This window comes from Chlamydotis macqueenii, chromosome 6 (genome assembly GCF_036417535.1).
Source record: "Chlamydotis macqueenii isolate bChlMac1 chromosome 6, bChlMac1.mat, whole genome shotgun sequence".
Taxonomy (NCBI): domain Eukaryota; kingdom Metazoa; phylum Chordata; class Aves; order Otidiformes; family Otididae; genus Chlamydotis; species Chlamydotis macqueenii.
Genome location: NC_141561.1, coordinates 18,636,984 through 18,654,674, shown reverse-complemented (window position 1 = coordinate 18,654,674; position 17,691 = coordinate 18,636,984). Strand labels below are relative to the sequence as shown.

Below are 17,691 nucleotides of genomic sequence, written 5' to 3'. Positions count from 1 at the left end.
TCAAAAACACTCAGTGTCTTGAAGCCTTTTTTATGTATTGCCAGCTAGAGCTGAACCAAATGCAATTTTCTGTCCTCTCAAAAGTGAAGAGTGAGACAGAGAAAGAAAACCAGCAGTCTATGTAGAGTTTAAAAAATTGCCTTTTTCCTTATAGGAGGAAAAGAGATTATGAATTGTGTAGGAGTAGAGAGTACATGACTCATCATTCATTACTGTAGCTCAGCAGGGAGCCAGAGCTAAAGAGAAAGTAGAAAAGACAAAAGCAATGCTTCCTAAACCAGCGGTTTACATTGCTGTTTGTTGATATCGTTTGTTCAACGGACATTCTTCACCTTTTTGCCATGCTCTAATTTGGAGGAACTGACAAGAAAGCCTTCACAGTTTTTTTAGATCATATATGTAGCTTATGATCTAGGTTAAAGTACAACAGAAACGATCTAGAAAAAAAATTAAAACAATGTCCCTGGCCCAAGAAAGCATTAAGGACACGCTGAATATAGGGGGTGTAAGAGCATCTCTCTGAAATCGCTGAAGTTAAGGACCTTTAAAAGAGCCCAAGTCAATCGCTGCCCTGCCAACAAATTTCTCCTTTTAACAAAACATTTTTCTAGGTTGTGGCTGGGCTAAACAGTCCTTTTAACTGCACTTATGTTCATTCCTGACTTCCCTACGTTTCTCCAGAGGAGTCCAGAGGCGTTGTGTGCACCATCCTATCATGAGATCAGGTCTCAGACCTTGCCAGAAAAAAAAAAAAGTCAGCACACACAGAATGTAAAAGGACCCTCTCAGACACGCACACGCTTTCCACTCATGGAAAATGAAGCCGTGGTTATTGGAGGGAAGAACTTGACCTATATTTCTAAATTAGCAACAAGCAAAAAATGCAAACTCAGTATTAGCACAATTGTATGTTAAAAACTCAATGTTTCCATCTTCTGATGGAAAGTTCAACATTTTGCAGCTTTCCCCAATAATGGCAAGTTGGTTTATGCCAATTTCATTTATCAGAATTTCACAAGGTGAAATATTTGGAATTATTTGGTGGCCTACTATGATGACATTACAGCGCTGGTGGATAAGGGAAGAGCAACTGACGTCATCTACCCAGACTTGCGCAAAGCATTTCACACTGTCCCGCATGGCATCCTTCTCTCTAAAGTGGAGAGACGTGGATCTGACAGATGGACCACTCAGTGAATAAGGAATCAGCTGGATGGCTACACTCAAAGAGTTGTGGTCAACAACTCTGTGTCCAAGTGGAGACCAGTGATGAGTGGTGTTCCTCAGGGGCTGGTATTGGGATCATCCCTGTTTAACAACTTTTTCAGCAACCCGGACAGTGGGGTAGAGTGCACCCTCAGCAAGTTCACCGATGACACCAAGATGTGTGGTGCAGTTGACATGCTTGACACGTTGAAGAGGTGGGCCTGTGCAAACCTCATGAAGTTCAACAAGGCCAAGCGCAAGGTCCTGCATGTGGGTCGGGGCAATCCCAAGCACAAATACAGACTGGGCAGAGAATGGATTGAAAGCAGCCCTGAGGACAAGGACTTGGGTGTACTGGTAGATGAAAAACTGGACATGAGCCAGCAATGTGCACTCGCAGCCCAGAAAGCCATCTGCATCCTGGCCTACATCAAAAGAAGCGTGGCCAGCAGGTCGAGGGAGGTGATGCTTCCCCCTCTATTCCACTATCATGAGTCCCCACCTGCATTCAGCTCTAGACCCTGCAACATAAGGACATAGACTTCTTGGAACAAGTCCAGAGGAGGGCCACAAAGATGAGCAGAGAGGTGGAGCACCTCTCCTATGAGGACAGGCTGAGAGAGTTGAGGCTGTTCAGCCAGGAGAAGAGAAGGCTCCGGGGAGACCTTATAGTGGCCTTCCAGTACCTCAAGGGGGTCTACAGGAAAGACGTGGAGAAACTTTTTAGCAGGGCCTTAGCAGGGTCTGCTGTGATAGGTCAAGGGGTAATGGTTTTACAATAGAGGAGGTAGATTTAGATTGGATATAAGGAAGACATTTTTTACACTGAGGGTGGTGAAACACGGGAACAGGTCGCCCAGAAAGCTGGTGGATGCCCCATCCCTGAAAACATTGAAGGCCAGGTTGGACAGGGCTCTGAGCAACCTGATCTGGTTGGAGATACCCCGGCTCCTTGCAGGGGGGTTGGACTAGATGGCCTTTAAAGGTCCCTTCCAACCCAAATTGTTCTACAATTCTGTATTAGTCTTCATAAATATTGAAAACATTTCGTCTCAGTAAAGCTCAGAGCAAAGTCAAACTTCAAAACCCAAATTTTACAATCAACAAAAGACTGTGGCGTTCAGCCAACACTATGTTCTAACTTATTTGCTTTCATTTCATTATTCTTCCTGTGAACTTTCAAAGAGATTTTGTGAAAATGTCCTGTAGAGTTATTCATGAATCTTCAAGGTGAACCACCTTCGCACAAACATGGGAACACCTGGGAAGGGACAAGAAACCCATGCGAAGGGACCAAACTAGCCAACTGACAAGGCCAGAGTGCAAGCACAGCTCAGGAGAAAAGTGAGATCTCAAGGAATATTGAGAGACATAGGAAAAATGAGACAAAACTAGATGAGAGGCACTACAGAAAGATGTGCCTCAGAAATGACAAATGGAACAAGCTAGAGTATGTAATACCTGGTAGGAAACAAAATTAAAGAATTCAGTGCTTGTAAAGCCAAAATGGCTCTTTTTAAGAGATCTTTTTGTAGATATGTACAGCTATACAGTCACATCCAACATTACAGACATGGACTAACCCAAATCTCTCTCCAACTCTTTACTTCCACAGCTTATATTCTACCCCTCAAAGCCTAACGAACATTGCTGCAAGGAGCATGAGGTAGGTCAGAGTGAAGACCAGGATGAACAGGGCACCCAAGGGAAGTAGAGGCAAGGAAGCTTGGAGCAGAGGATCTGTACTGACGGGGTAACAAATTATTTCCAATAGGCTGTAGCACCCTGGCAGCCAAAGGGAGAGGAAACTCTGGTTGATGCTCCTGTCTGGCCAAGCAGAATTAGTAGCTGACTTGCTTCTACATGGAGGCAAGGTCGAAGCAAGGCCAGCAGGTTAATAAGATTCATGGTTTTTCAGTCCTGTGAGCTGCTAGATCCTATTAATTTTCAAGTAAATAACATCATTGGCAGACAGGCCCACTATTAGGTTATTTCTATAAAAAATGTCCAGTCTCTGAGAATAAAAGCCTACTTCAATATCTGGAGATACTCAGATTCTTACTGAATAATACATTGAGATTAGAGTTCAATCACAATTCTTTTTCATACACTAACCCTAACAAAAATCTCTTTAAAATATTTTTTTTAAATTACTATTACGAGCGAAAACAAATCTAAAAAGAAATAATAACTAAAATAACAATTTTTAAAAGAGAATAATTAAATACTCTGGGATTGCTCTTTTTTTGGTCAGCAGGATATCTACTATCAAAATTAATCTTCATGCAGGTTGTTAAATACAAAACATCTCTACAAGCACACTAACATTTCAAATTAACTTTTGGTTTATTAAGTTTAAATCCTCAACTTCTGCCTCATATTCAGTGTTGTACTAGTAACGTTTATTTCCTAATTTAGCTTGAGGTCTTTTGTGACTTTCAGTAATCAGTCCACGTAATCTAAATTCTGCCAAAAGCATCAGAATGCATATTCTGATGTACAGTGACATACATGGATACAGTGTTTTATGTGTCCTGAGAGACATGAAAGATGGCAAACTTGATTTCCTGTAAGATAAATTTTTCCCACACCACTTAGGCAGATAAAATATATAAAACATAAAAAGTTTAAGCAAAATCTTGACTTCTCTGAATCAAGGATTATTTTGCAATTTCCTCCAAGAGAGCCAGAATTCATCCCTGATCATGCCTGAACCTCCACCTAACAATCCTATCCCCAGCCATCTCCCTATTGAAGCTGCTTCTCAAACCAGGCCACAGAAATACCCACAACAGTTCTGAAATTCTGCCACAAAAATTCAGGGTCTGCAGTTGACCATCTCTAGCAAGAACAGCCATGGAACACTTGTTTTCACTCTCAGTTGATACAGTGGGTGTAAGCAAAAGACCTTAATCAGAGTGCACTTAGTGCCAATCTGTTTGCATATCTATATAGTCCAAAGGTCTCAGCACATGATCTGAGAGAATCTATCTCCAGACATGTACAAATTCATCCAAATATTTTTAATCTATGAGAGGAAAAACAAAGTATATCCATTTTGTCAGAAAACTGTTACTACTGAACATGCATTGAAGCAATGGCAGACAGCCAGAGACAACAACAAGGAGTAAGCTGTCTGACTGCAACTGTTTGTTGATGTGCACATCTGTTCATGAAAACTTCCCTACCTGCTCCCAGTACAGGTACATGCACAACCTGTCCTTTTGCAATTAAGTACTTTAGTATCCAGAATCAGTGCCCAATTCTCATTTAGGAATTCCACCACTGATAAAAATAAAAAACATATTTATTTCAGTAGGAATCTTGTCTGTGCACACACTGAAAGATAATATGCGAAATATGTGATTAAAACCAGGGGAGACAGGCTTCTTGTTTTGCTTTTAGAAATGCTTTCTCTGACATTCATTAATGCAACAGTCAGACAAATGACCTGTTCAGTATTTGTGACTGATCTTGACCTTACAACTCAGGAAAAATGAATTATGTGGAAAAAATCATTCATGCTAAGAATCTGAATGCCAAAGCTCTGCAAACAATCCACCTCTGAAGCACTACAAAGCTTAAGTAGAAAGACACAATTTGAAGTATGCATTGCAAGTATCATTACTAGCACTAAGACAAGCACCACATCTCTTCTCTTCCTGTAAGTGCTGCAGTTCCTGTCCTTTCTCGCCAAATGTCTACCATACTGCTCAGGGAAAGAACATGCTGATCTAGGGAGACTGAGGCAAAATTCTAGTCTCGTGGATGTTCTTCCAGGCAGCATTAATCACCATGATATTTTCATGCTTTCAGCAAGATATGAACTTGCAATATATTCACACAATGGCTGCCCCAAAATATGCAAATAAAAGCATTTGCTAGGCCAAGAAATTTCAGATGGAAATTAGTACACGTTTACATCAGTATCTCTGACATTTGAATGCTGAGAATCTAAAATTAAAAAAATAACAAAATACTTAAAATTTTGAGATTTCATCAGAAGAAACAGAATATTGATTTTTCAGATATAAACAACCTTTAGTTCTTCATAGGAGTTGCAATTTTTGAAATGTTGCTGATATGGTGCTATGGAAACTTAAACCCCGTCAAAACCAGTCTTTGCTAGAATATTCAGTAACTAGCTATTTACATTTTTAAAACATAAACCCAATTAAATGTCTGTCAAAGAGCTAATTACATAACACATATTAATTCTCTAATTATATGATTTTACTAAGCTATGCAATTAGCACCTGATTATATAATTTCACATTTTATAGTTGTTATGTCATTAAGAAAAAGGTAAGTTTTCAGCAAAACCCAACACAATGTACATTGGATAAGAATAAAGCAGTGGCATTTGTGAGTCACATCCACTGCTTCCAGATGGAAAAGTGCCTAGTTGTGCTGTGAAACAAATGGACATGCTATTAACAGCAACTAGATATTAAAATTTACAATCTCTTCAAATCTTTTTATGTCACTTGGTATTTCTGGATGCAATGATTTCATATTTAAAGACACACTGATCTGATCTTAGAGTGGACAGGAATTTTATCAGAGAAAGCTAACTGCATTACGAAGGATTCTACATTGAATAATTGTTTAGTTAGAACATTATGAAGCAGTCCGATTTTATTTTAAAGAAAAGCAGATTCATTGGCTAACTACAGAATTTTTCAGTGTTCTAAACAATTTAAATTGATTGGGAGGGTCACTGTCATGTTCCAATTTCCATTGGTAACACCTAGGAGTAGATTTTTGAAATAATATTTTCACTGGTAAGTCAAAGGAGTAACTCTACACATATAGGATGGTGGGGAAAAACAGTCACTAAATACAATTTTTAAATTATATACTTGTTCAAATTCTGAGATGAGGCTTTAAGTTCCATGTAGTCACATGTGGAACACCATAGTAATTCTGATTGCCTTTACACTTGAGTCTACGCACGTGACTGAGCTTAAAGATTTAATTCTCCAGAAAGCTGTCCGTTTGTAAAGTGCCACCTTATCATCATCAGTAAAATTACTCAGCAAAAGGACATTTTTTTGTGTAGGCTCATTCCACAAAATGAGTGAGTCAGTACCATGGAGAACAGAAGGCAGGGGGCCCCCATTCTTCTATCAGATGTTTCTGTAAGGACACCAGATACAATAGTTTCACTTTGTCCAAGGATGTGACCAAGGGACTGAAGACTACAGAAGACTAAGTGCGAGGTTCAAAAAAAAGGGTGTTGTGTGCCTACATCCAAAATTGTCATTGCCGCCCTGATCCACTGGCAGCTAATTACCCCTGGAGACACCAAAACCCTAAATACCACTCTAGAAACATCTTACCCAAGATCTACCCTTGCACATACTCAGACTTGCCCCAGACAGAGCAGAGAGCTACCTACCTCATACATGCTACACTGTGTGACATTTTACACCCTTCTGTGAAAGACTACTTTATATGGACTAACACAGCCAGGCCCCTTCCAAAATGCAGTCATGTCTGCTTTTTGAGGCACTGCTGAGGGAAGCAATAACAAGGAGTTGCTGCATTATCATGCTGACATTCACATTAAATCATCAATATGGCCATCGTGCAGCAGAGAACACAAAATTCATACAACCAGAGAGAAAAGGGGGAAAAAAAAGATGATGAAGTAATGAAGGGTAGGCATTTAGAAAGTTCAGGTTCATGCACAGATGGAGATATCTCTCTTTAGACCTGAGGCAGGTAACTTCTCAGATGTAGGATGCTGAAATATACCCCAGATCTTCGTATTTCTTTTAGGCTAGTTCCTGTAGCTCCATACAACAAAAACAAGAACATTCCATGTCCCACCACAAGAAGCTAACAATTAAAATCAGTCAGTTCCAGTCTCAATGATGGGATATCATACGTACAACAGAAATTTAGTTTTATCCAATAATTACGACTTGGGGAGTCACACACCTCAATTCAAGAGTGTAAGTAACCAGAATAAGTTTGGAATCTACTAAACAAAATGAAATGTGACGCTTTCAGAGACCATCTGAATTATTAGGCTAACATTACAGTTCCCACAACTTCTCACTTTCTTCTACATGGTGATGTTAGGTGGTTTCTGCAGTGTATATTATCAAGTATCTGTCCAATCTGTGACTCTCCAGAATGTTTTTGTTCAGCTGAAGATGTGCCTAGGCAACTACACGAGGACTGTAAAGCAAGTGTAGAAGCCATTATAAGTACTACATCATCAGTCCTGCTTGCATTTACATTTTTGGAAACTCAGGTAGAAAGATTATCTAGTCTTACCTGCACATTTACAGGACTTGATCATAGATCACTGAAAACTAGCAAAATCCTTCCACCATTATCCGTATCCGAGCACCACTGTGAGAAATGAGTCATATTTATCTTTTTAAAATAAATTCTGAGATTCTACTCTCTTGTTTGCTTTTGCGTCCCTGCTCAAATCAGTAAGGTTACACATTGGAATTGCATTTCAGTACTTTCAGAAGAAAGAGACAATGTAATGTACAGAAGAACAATCTCTCACCTTCTAGATCTTCCTTTTCAAAATGTGTTTTGAGAATGGAGCGAGTTCCACCTCTGTCGACAACAGCCTCTTCGTCATTCCTCTGCAAAACAGAAAAAAGGGCAGGTAAGCTGCTTCTCATTTGGAAACTACTGGCAAGATTGTAGTATTATGAAACAAAGACGCTTTTCATATTTATTTATTTAGTCTTCCTACTCAGCACAAAAAAAAAGTTTTTAAGAATTAAATTTTCCTTATTCCTAAAATCTATCCCTTATGCATCAAGCTTTTATTGAGGTATGAGTACAGCTAACTTTGACACGAAGTCCTCCTCTTAAAACCTGTAAGATGAGGAGTAAACACTGGTTACTGGAAACTAAGAAAAACATAAATCAATAAGACAATGAAAGAGATGAGAGAAGAAATATCTGGTTGAGGCAGCTTTATTCTTACACTCTTGAAGAAAGAGACTGCATGTGTATTTTTGTCTTTACACCAGGATCCTGAGTTACATGCAGAATTCCCAAATTATTAGCACTAACAATCCTTACATTTTAGCAAAGCTAGAGAATGATACTCAGTGACAATAAGATAAGGGGGGAAAAAAACGTTAATACCATGAAAACAACTGGCTTCACTTACTGGTGAATTGCAAAACCTTTTCTGTACAAACGCCAAGTTGTAATTACAATAAAGGCAGATAGCACACACCAACAGCAGAAAATAGAAAATACATTCTTCCTCAGCAACATGTATTTCATGTTTCATTTTATACTGTAGTCATACACGCATTTTAACTGTATTCTCTACTGCACTGTAAATGTACTATGTGATGAATTAGTCTATTGTGCTCAAGCTAGAAAAGCTACAGAAATTAGTGATTTTTTTGTCACTTCTGACATTAAAAAAAAACCCCACATTTCCCTAAGTAGAGAAATCTTTTGGGAGTTCAGTAACAAGGCAGTAGATGCTCTACTAAAACAAATACTGGCTTTGCTATGAGTTTAATATCACCAATTGTAAAAAACTAGTTGCCAAGCACAGGCTATATTTCACAACATGGTTTAGAGTGGTTTCCAGTAAATGACGATGAAGAAAAAAAGGATTAATTATACAAAAACATCAATTAATATATATTTACTTGTCATTAGTGGAAGTGATTAGTAAGTGATACTAGAACTGCTTGATTTCAATATATAAAATTGGTATTTAATGGAAGCCTGAAGCAAGGGGATTTGAATACCAGAGTTACATGTTAAATATATATCTATATACAGAATGCAATAGAACATAATAAGAAATTAAACTACATGAGCACCTCTCCTAAAAGAGTAGATGCCCAAGGCAAAAAGATTCATAGCTAGAGCTGGATGTCATGCATTCTGGATATAAGTTTTTGTTTCAGGCTCCTCTCTTTTTAAAAATAGCTGTCATGCTGTAACTATCTTATATAAAAAAATCCTACAAACATGTCAGCACCAAGCATCTGGGCTACTAAAGAAAGAGAGACTGAAAGTGTTATAGTGTCTTTATTAGAGCTTTCCCTCAGATAACAGCATGTAACTAAAATCTGACAATGAGAAAGGGCCTTTTATTGAAACTGTTTTGTCTTCTAAACAGTTTTGACTTAGCTAACAATTCATTAAGATGTACCAGGGCACTATAACTTCGCACAAACCATTTTATCATCTTGGGTAAAATGAATCCATTCTTTTAAGCAGTTAGATATAAGTGGGCATGTTTGTCATGCTGGTGTGATGCCATGTCCCTGGGTGAACGGTTAGACAGGATGCCAAAGACTAAGTATTACAGTCATATCAGACGTAGCGCTATTCTAGCATAAGACATAGCACTCAGCATTTTACTGATCCTGAAGAGGCCTCATGAAAGCAATGTTAGGGGAAATTCTACAATGGGGAAAATACTAAATTGCTGGACAGTTTAAAGCCTTTACAGGTCATCTAAGTAAACCAAATACGTATTAATTCATTAATATTTATCAAAATATGCTCATACACTTTGACTTCTCCTTTCCCATGTGTTCAATTTTCAGCTTCTGGCAATGTTTTTCCTCCCTGCCTCCTCTTCCTGTAATGTCACAGTAAGTCTCAGCCTTGCCTCATTCTCAGAAATGGGTTTACTCAGTTAATATTACAGAAGAAAACAGCTTAATTGCGAGTATTGTATTGTTGCCAATTTATTTGTCAAACTCTGAGCAAAGTCCAATTAAAAAAGCCTTGCACTGTACACTCTCTCTTCCCAGTGAGCGGTATGAAAGCCACCTTGCATTTACCTGTACAAGAGCCACACTGCATTTAGCCTAGAAGTAATTTCTGTTAATCCTGTTCTGCCTCCTTGGAGGAGGGGAGAAGGGAGGGAAGGGCTCACTAGTGTTCCAGTGCAATTAGGTCTTCATCTCATTTGGAGGTAAGCACTATCGCAATACAATTAAAAACAATGCCAGATCTGCTCTGCTTTTCCATGATGACTAGAGACTAGGAACTCTATTTCAGTTGGTAATGCTATGTTTTTTATTAGCACGTCAGGAAAACTATGGAATTATTACTTTCAAGTGTTGCAATAAATGAGAGTTTTAATCTGGAAGTATAGGCAAGACTAACCATAAGACAGCCACGGAAGATAGAACTCATGCTCTGGATGACTTTTAACATGCCAAGCAGCCACCAATCTCCACAATTAACATCCTCAAAGCCATGAATCCACTGCAGTTTTGCCCATCAGTTTCAGCAGGATCAGAATAGGGCATGAAAACTATTATGTTTTTCACAGCCATGCCACATGTATGTCAGGATTCTACAGCTTCTTCCTTTCACGCCCATCAGAAGATGATGGAGATCAGAAATTTTACATAATGCAAATCTGCTAGGACTGAGGTATTCAAACCATATTGACATACTCCAGCTGTCTGCAAACAAATGTGTGGACACACTGACCAGGTAGGAGTCCTTGGAACTCTCCATTATTGTAATGAGTTGCTTGCTGAGTCCAGTGAACACTGTGGTCTACTGCTTAAAGCATGGGAGATGGAGCCAGGAAGTCCCCGAGCACTAATCCTGGGTCCGCCACTGACTTGCTGTGTGGCCTTGGGAAAGTCACTTAATCTCTGTGCCTCAGCTTCCCCATCTGTAAAATAGGGATAATAATACTTACTTATCTACCTTCCTCACCAAGCTGCTCTGTGCTGTAATTAATATTCACACAGCACTTCAGAACTGTAAAGCACTACAGAAGTGCTAAGTCATTCAATTCAGGAAAGTGCGCAGTTTACCCATGTGAAGAGATGATGATAGGAAACAAAAGACTGATAAAAATCAACACTTAGGCATAAAGTAATTTTTTACATCATACCAACGTACATTAATACCTTGTAATAGTTTTACAGTGCACAGCTTTGACAACTTAACTGGACAACGTTTGCATAAAAATAAATATACGGTTGACCTTAAGCTTTCTGTTTGCCTAATTCAAGAGCAATGCTACAAAAGCCAGTGGAAGTACATTTCTGTGAAGCTGTAATCCGAATGCAATAAAATTTTCATAGATTTATAAACAACCTAACATTTATCTCTCTTTTCAATTATATTTGTTACTATTTTACGGTTTTATATAGTTGTCACATAATGGTTTACCTAAAACATAGGCACTAAACTATTTCCCTAAAGCAGTAAAGTATCAGCAAACACACAGTAGAAGAAATAACGTATCTGGGATAAGAGAGTAAGAAAAAGCTGAGGCTTTCACGTGGAAAACACAAGCTCCTTAGAGACCAGGGCTCAGCAACTCTACTCAGTTCAGGACTTCACCTCTTACATTTTCCAAATGAATGCTGAAATGACCTTCACCACACAGCAGCATCTGCTGCACATATTTCACAGGAAAAATCTATTTTAATGAAATAGTCTTACAAATACAGTTGTTACTATTTTTGTCGCTTTGTATTAGAAGTTTAAACACAGTGATTAGTATAGAAAAGCAGGCAGCAGAGTTGTCCTCTGCATCCTTTACAGTGCAACCGCACGTTATAACACTGAGACACGTATTTGAAGATGAACAAATTAAAAGGAAATAAATGAGCTTCAAAGACATTGGGCCTCCACTTCTCGGTATGTAGTCATGAAGGAAGGTCACCGTGAGTGCTGTGAGTACTGATTTTCAACCGTAGATCAACAACGTGCTTGTTAGAGTATAAAATTAGGCTGGTGTTGCCAGGAATCATAAGTGTATCGGTTAGAAGGAATCAAAAGGCCCATGGGTTAGAAACTGAAAACAAATGTCTAAGTGCCCTTTCCACCCACGTATTGATAAAGCTCACTACCCAGAATATTCCAAAGCTAGATAAATGACCTCCTGGAAAGCTTCCCAAATGGACCCTCTCCAGCTCTGATACAGCCCTAACTGCCATTCCTTACGTGTTGCAAAGAGGTTGATCCTTAAACCTCTCACCTCCCAGAACTGTGCACTGCCCTTCCACACCTCAGATCAATTTAATTAACAGAGAAACTACACATTTAGAAAAGCTGAGAAACGTCATTTTATGACAGATGTTTTGGGATGTTTTTAGTTATAGCACTATAAACTGTCTATGCTTTCATCACATAGTAGATGATTAAATGGAAAGAAGAGAAAAGTATCTCTTTTCAAAGCTGGATCTGTACAAAGACACATGACACATTTTTAAATACATATGTGCTAAGGTAGACACACTCGTATAACTTCAGTGCATTTCTGGATGATAGAATTAGGACATTCCTCATATTCTGGATGATAAGAAAGTACATTAAAGTCTAGGTGACAATATACAGATTTGAAGTTATCGACATGTTTATTACATGTATTTGCTAAAAAAGGAAAACCAATACATGATCTTAAAAGACGCTGTTACACATAACATAAAAGCTACCTAAATAGTCCACAAACATGTAGTGAAAATCATGTATGCTGATCGCTACAGTAAATGAAATAATAGTATAACAATAAATATCCATTAGGAAACAGAGAATTGTTAGGACAACAGACAATTATTAAATAGTTGCAATGAGTATCTCCTGCTGTCCTCCCCTTGATAGGTACTCTGGTATGATATTTGGTGCTAATATATTTTAAACAGACACATCAAAATGGGTAACACCAAAATTTTCATTTTACATGAAAAACGATAAACTTTTTATTTTTGTAATTGTTCTTTCTATCTAATTTTCTTTATACTTGGCTAGTTTTATTTTCTGTCTCTGATACTTCATCTGTGTTTTCAATAAACTAGATGATTGCTTTGCTTTGAAATAGAACATAAAAATCAGCTACAAAGAATATTAATATCGGGAACCTTTTTCAGGGATTTGAGACCTTCAGGTAAAAACCCTTTCCCTTTTTAGCTACACTATTAATACACTCACAGCACAAATCACAACATAATCGAAAAGAATCCTTTTTCAGCATCTTCCTTTCTGTAAAAACATATAGCAGAGCAGAAGCCATTTTGATTTTTTTCTGCACTAGAAATTATGCATATGACACACCTGCTGACTCATAAGGAAAATAATCATGGTATTAATTACTTCTTCATACAAGCCACTTATTGATGATTAGACAGTCTACATAATTCTCAAATGCCATCTGGAACTAAGGAATGCCTGTCAGCATAAAACATAAAATACTGCATTCCTATAAACAATATAGCTATAATATAAAATTATTTTTTATATTTTGTATTATCAATAATTGTATATACTTAAAAGATGGAACTGTAATACATTAATTTCTGTTTATATATTTTATCATAAAGTTAGTAGTATAAACCTTGTGTATTCACCATTCTAATGGTCTGTAATGAAATTCTGAACATTTATGCAGACATCACATGCACACCATGATTGCCTTCTCAGTCTGAAGATATTCCAGCATTATTGCTTTGTGTTGTATTTATTTCACAGACCGATTACATGACATTTGTATTTTTAAAATCATTTTGGTTAAGTTCAGCTTGACATTTCATAAAGGCGACATTATTAAGGATACAGAAAAACAAGTTATTTGAACTCAGGAGCTTCCAAGAGCATATTGTAAATATCTGGTAAAGAGAATTAACCTAAATGGCTAAAAAGCTGTTCTGTGTAGATGGATGCCTCTCTGCTGCAGGATGCAAATCACTGGTGACTGCCATGTTCAGCCTTGTCCTTTAAACTGTCCTTGAGCAGACACAGTCGCACAACACTGATTTAATGCACAATGTGTACGCCCACAATTCAGATGCTACAATTCTTTTCTCCTTCTGAAGACAAGCATAGGGGGGAAAAAAAAAAAACCCTTTTTGAATATTACTGTGTTTAATTGCTTATATTACACATAATCATATTTAGCAATCTTCCGAGGGGGAAAGTACAGTGAATTTTATCTTTCTGATTAAATGTAATTGCTTTTCCATTCTACTAGCTACAATATATCCTTTTCCTCTCTATCCACCTATCAAAGAAGACCCATCAAAACACATTTATAATGCAGTAAGGTCTGTTCTATAAGGTCTGAAAAATTATTTTTTAAAGTGTCCCTTTAATTGTACTGGTTTTGTGACAGCTTTCTGCAGTAATCACTACTAGTTAACATAAAGCACATATTCCTTTTGGTCAGCTCTAATCCACATAGTTCAGGCTATGCAACAAAGTAGAAAGCAATTAGTTTTCATTCCAGATTTGCATCTTCCCCAGGGCTGCATGTCATATGCATAAAATCATCCTTCTTTGTTTCTTTTTCCCTCTTCTCTCTTTTTATAGCAAAAGCCAAGATACTGTTTAGCATGACTCAATAAAGAAACACCATCTTCTACAACGCTGCTAAAAACTGCACTAATCAGCACTGGCTCCAAAGAACTGATTTGCTACTGACCTGAGACTGAGCAGACATTTAATGTAATAATGCAATTCCCGTAACTTACAAACATAGATAATCATTGCAAACATTAAATCTAAGCGCATACTATTGTCATAAATTTAATGAGACAAAACACAAGCAGAAAATGCACACACACATAAAACAAAGCAATTTTACAGACAAGTAAATGCTCACAAATACATGCAATTCCTGTGTTTATCTACATTGAAGCATCCCGTGCTGGTTATATACCATTATGCACAATACACCCACTATGAACTGACACATAAATGAATGCATAATCACTAAAATATTTCCTTATCATTTGATAAGGAATCTTCTTTCTTAGAATAGCCATTTTAGGTATAAACAATACATTTCTTACATTTGCAAAGCAAATATGTTACTTCATCTACTCTTCATACACCTATCCAACTGACGACAAGATTTCTGTTTAAGATAAAAAAGAAAATCAAGGCAAAATAGTAACTTCATTTGTTGCAGTACCTAGGTGCTCTACTTGCTCTGCCTGCACTCTCCCACCAGAAAAAGACTCTTCTACTAACAGCTGCAGCAAAAAAAAAAAAAAAAACAGAGAGAGGAGGAAAAAAAAAAAAAACCACCCAACCAAACAACATTCCCACTCAAAAGGCTTGAAAAACCTGTTGGAGCATTGGATATAATACTGAAATAATAATCTATTAAATTCTTTCTGGGTTCTGGTACCTGTTTTAAGCACCCGCACTGAATTGCAGCTGTGCTTGCCATGGTTCGTACGCCTCGAAGTAAAATTACAGGAATGCCTAAACGACGTGAGCGCCTTACAAAACCTGAATAAGGCACCTGGGTTATTGTGTTCCTTTGAACATTTTAAGTCATGTTAAGACTCTCATAACTTCTCCTCTTCCTTCCTATCACATCACATCTGCTGGATTTGTAAACTAATCTTTATTCAACTGCTAGTCTCAGCCAAACCTCTGAATAAAGAAAAGACAGTGTTCCTTGCTGTTAGTTAAAGGATGCAGAAGTTGGGTCACATCTATACGACTGAGATTTTGCTCCCTTTGCTTCTTATTTTTCTTTACTGTACTGTCAAATACTTAAAACTTATAGAGGTGAGAACAGCACAGACTTCAAGCTGAGGCATAGTTATTTTTTCCTCTGTGGTTATTATTCCAATGTCTTACGTCATCCTAGAGCAGTTCCATGAGCTGAAATCCTCTTTTCTCGCTTCATAGCAATAACTACATCAACAGCTATGGAGAAGTCCAAGAGCATGAAGATGGATGTGAAGAGTTTATCCAAAGCCCAAATGAGATTTACTTGTAGCTTGTCTGGGCTCTCTCTTGGCCCAGTGCCAGGTGATGACAGATCCAGGAGAACAACATTATTGAGCTGTAGTTAGACATTAAATGTGCTGAGGTTAGCCCACTACGCAATAGGATATTAGCTGCTGGGTAGCAAATAGAAAAAAGTTAATTATGTTAATTGTTAGCTTCTTAATCAGCAGTAGGATATATTGAGTTTTAAGTCAGATACACTTCCCATCTCAAAGGATCTGCTTTCATCCTCAGAAAAGATGACGTTTTCAGATTTCTCTACCTAGAAACAGGGTCAGGGAGAAAAATCACAGAAGGCAGTCTTCTTGCAGCAGCTACTCATGTGGAAGTAGCAAGTGCAAAGAAGAAAAGAGGTCATGACCAACTTATCAAAACTTGTTTTAACAGAAGATACAACGCAGGAGAGATGCCTTTTTCTCATCCTTTACAGTCACAAAAATGATGTAGTCTGGAGTCTGCATCTTTTACATACAAATGTATGCCAACCATAGTTTAAAATATCACTTTTTTTTTGACACTGCAAGCCAGTGTGATCAATAATAAATCAACTCCCTCTCTCAGAAACACCAATATAATGTTCAGTGATTCTTCTGTTTCTCAGATCTATTCACAATTTTCAGTTGTATTTGACAAATACTCTCAACAAGTACAATCCAAGAATTGGTCAAGGCACCAGGAAGGATGTTCCAGGACAGAGATATTCAAAACTCGGACTAATTCCATAAAACTTCTGGCACGTAACTACCTTAACTAGAGATGACATCACCATCAACTTTTCTAATAGTTAGGAGATGGGCACTTCCACAGAATAAGCAAGATCTTCAGTAGCCTGTCACTGAAGATGGTCTGAAAATTGTTGAGACTTAGGAGAGTCTGATTAGGACTGTCCGGAGAGACGGGACAGTAAACTAGCTGGGCTGTTAGTTTAATTGAGTATGATCATTCCTACATAACCAAACTCATCTCTAATCTTTCAAAGAAGTTTGCCAACACTAGTAATATTGTTGCTCTAGTAGCTGTGAAGGTAGCCTGACTGAACCAAATCTAACTGAAGTGTTAATAAGTAGTATGGCCCTTTTCTCATCCATTGTTAGGAAAAAAATAACTTAGAATACCATATGATTTTCTGTTGCATGCCCAAAGATTAAACTGGATTCTTTGTGGTCCTTCAGAATTGTCTTCTATATGATCTATTAAGCTCCAGAAGAGAGAAGAAGATTGTGTTTGGTTTGTCTGGATTTTTTAAACCAAAACTTGTAAATTACTTCCTTGAAGACAACTGACAAGTCTTTCTTGGCCAAAATGTAGGGTTTAGTCTGAAGAGTTCCCAAATCATCTGTATCTTCAGGGAACAACTTCAGCAGAAAATCCAGAATGAATGACCTAGTACTTCTCATCTCCAAAGATTCAGGATGATCTACACGATTTTGTTATTAAGGCAACTGTAACAGATGTGATTGAAAAACACAGATTAGTATCACCCAGAAATGTTCTGCTGCACGCAAATGAACAGTTACCCTAACGGAAATGAAGAGATCTTTTGCACTGTATATGTAGCCACAGTGTAAGACAAGAAAAATTGTCCATCTCATAATTAGACAATAACATCCTGATTATCTTTGTTCTCACTCTTTATCTGTCTTGGGTCATTACGAAGACACTGTGACCAGGGATGGCAATGCCACAGAAAACAGTTAGGAGCCACTCTATTCACAAAGAACATAAAAAAATAATTATTACCTCCAAGCC

At 37.7% G+C, this 17,691-nt stretch overlaps 1 protein-coding gene across 8 annotated transcripts in view; it reads right to left on the bottom strand.

The window, feature by feature from the left end:
• Nucleotides 1-17,691, bottom strand: part of SLC4A10 (solute carrier family 4 member 10) — a 162,013-nt gene that overhangs the window by 92,064 nt on the left and 52,258 nt on the right. For all 8 annotated transcript variants that reach the window (XM_086750372.1, XM_086750369.1, XM_086750376.1 and 5 more), the window contains exon 2: nt 7,739-7,820. In XM_086750372.1, coding sequence (XP_086606498.1) covers nt 7,739-7,820 — 82 coding nt within the window. The remainder of the gene's footprint in view (nt 1-7,738; nt 7,821-17,691) is intronic.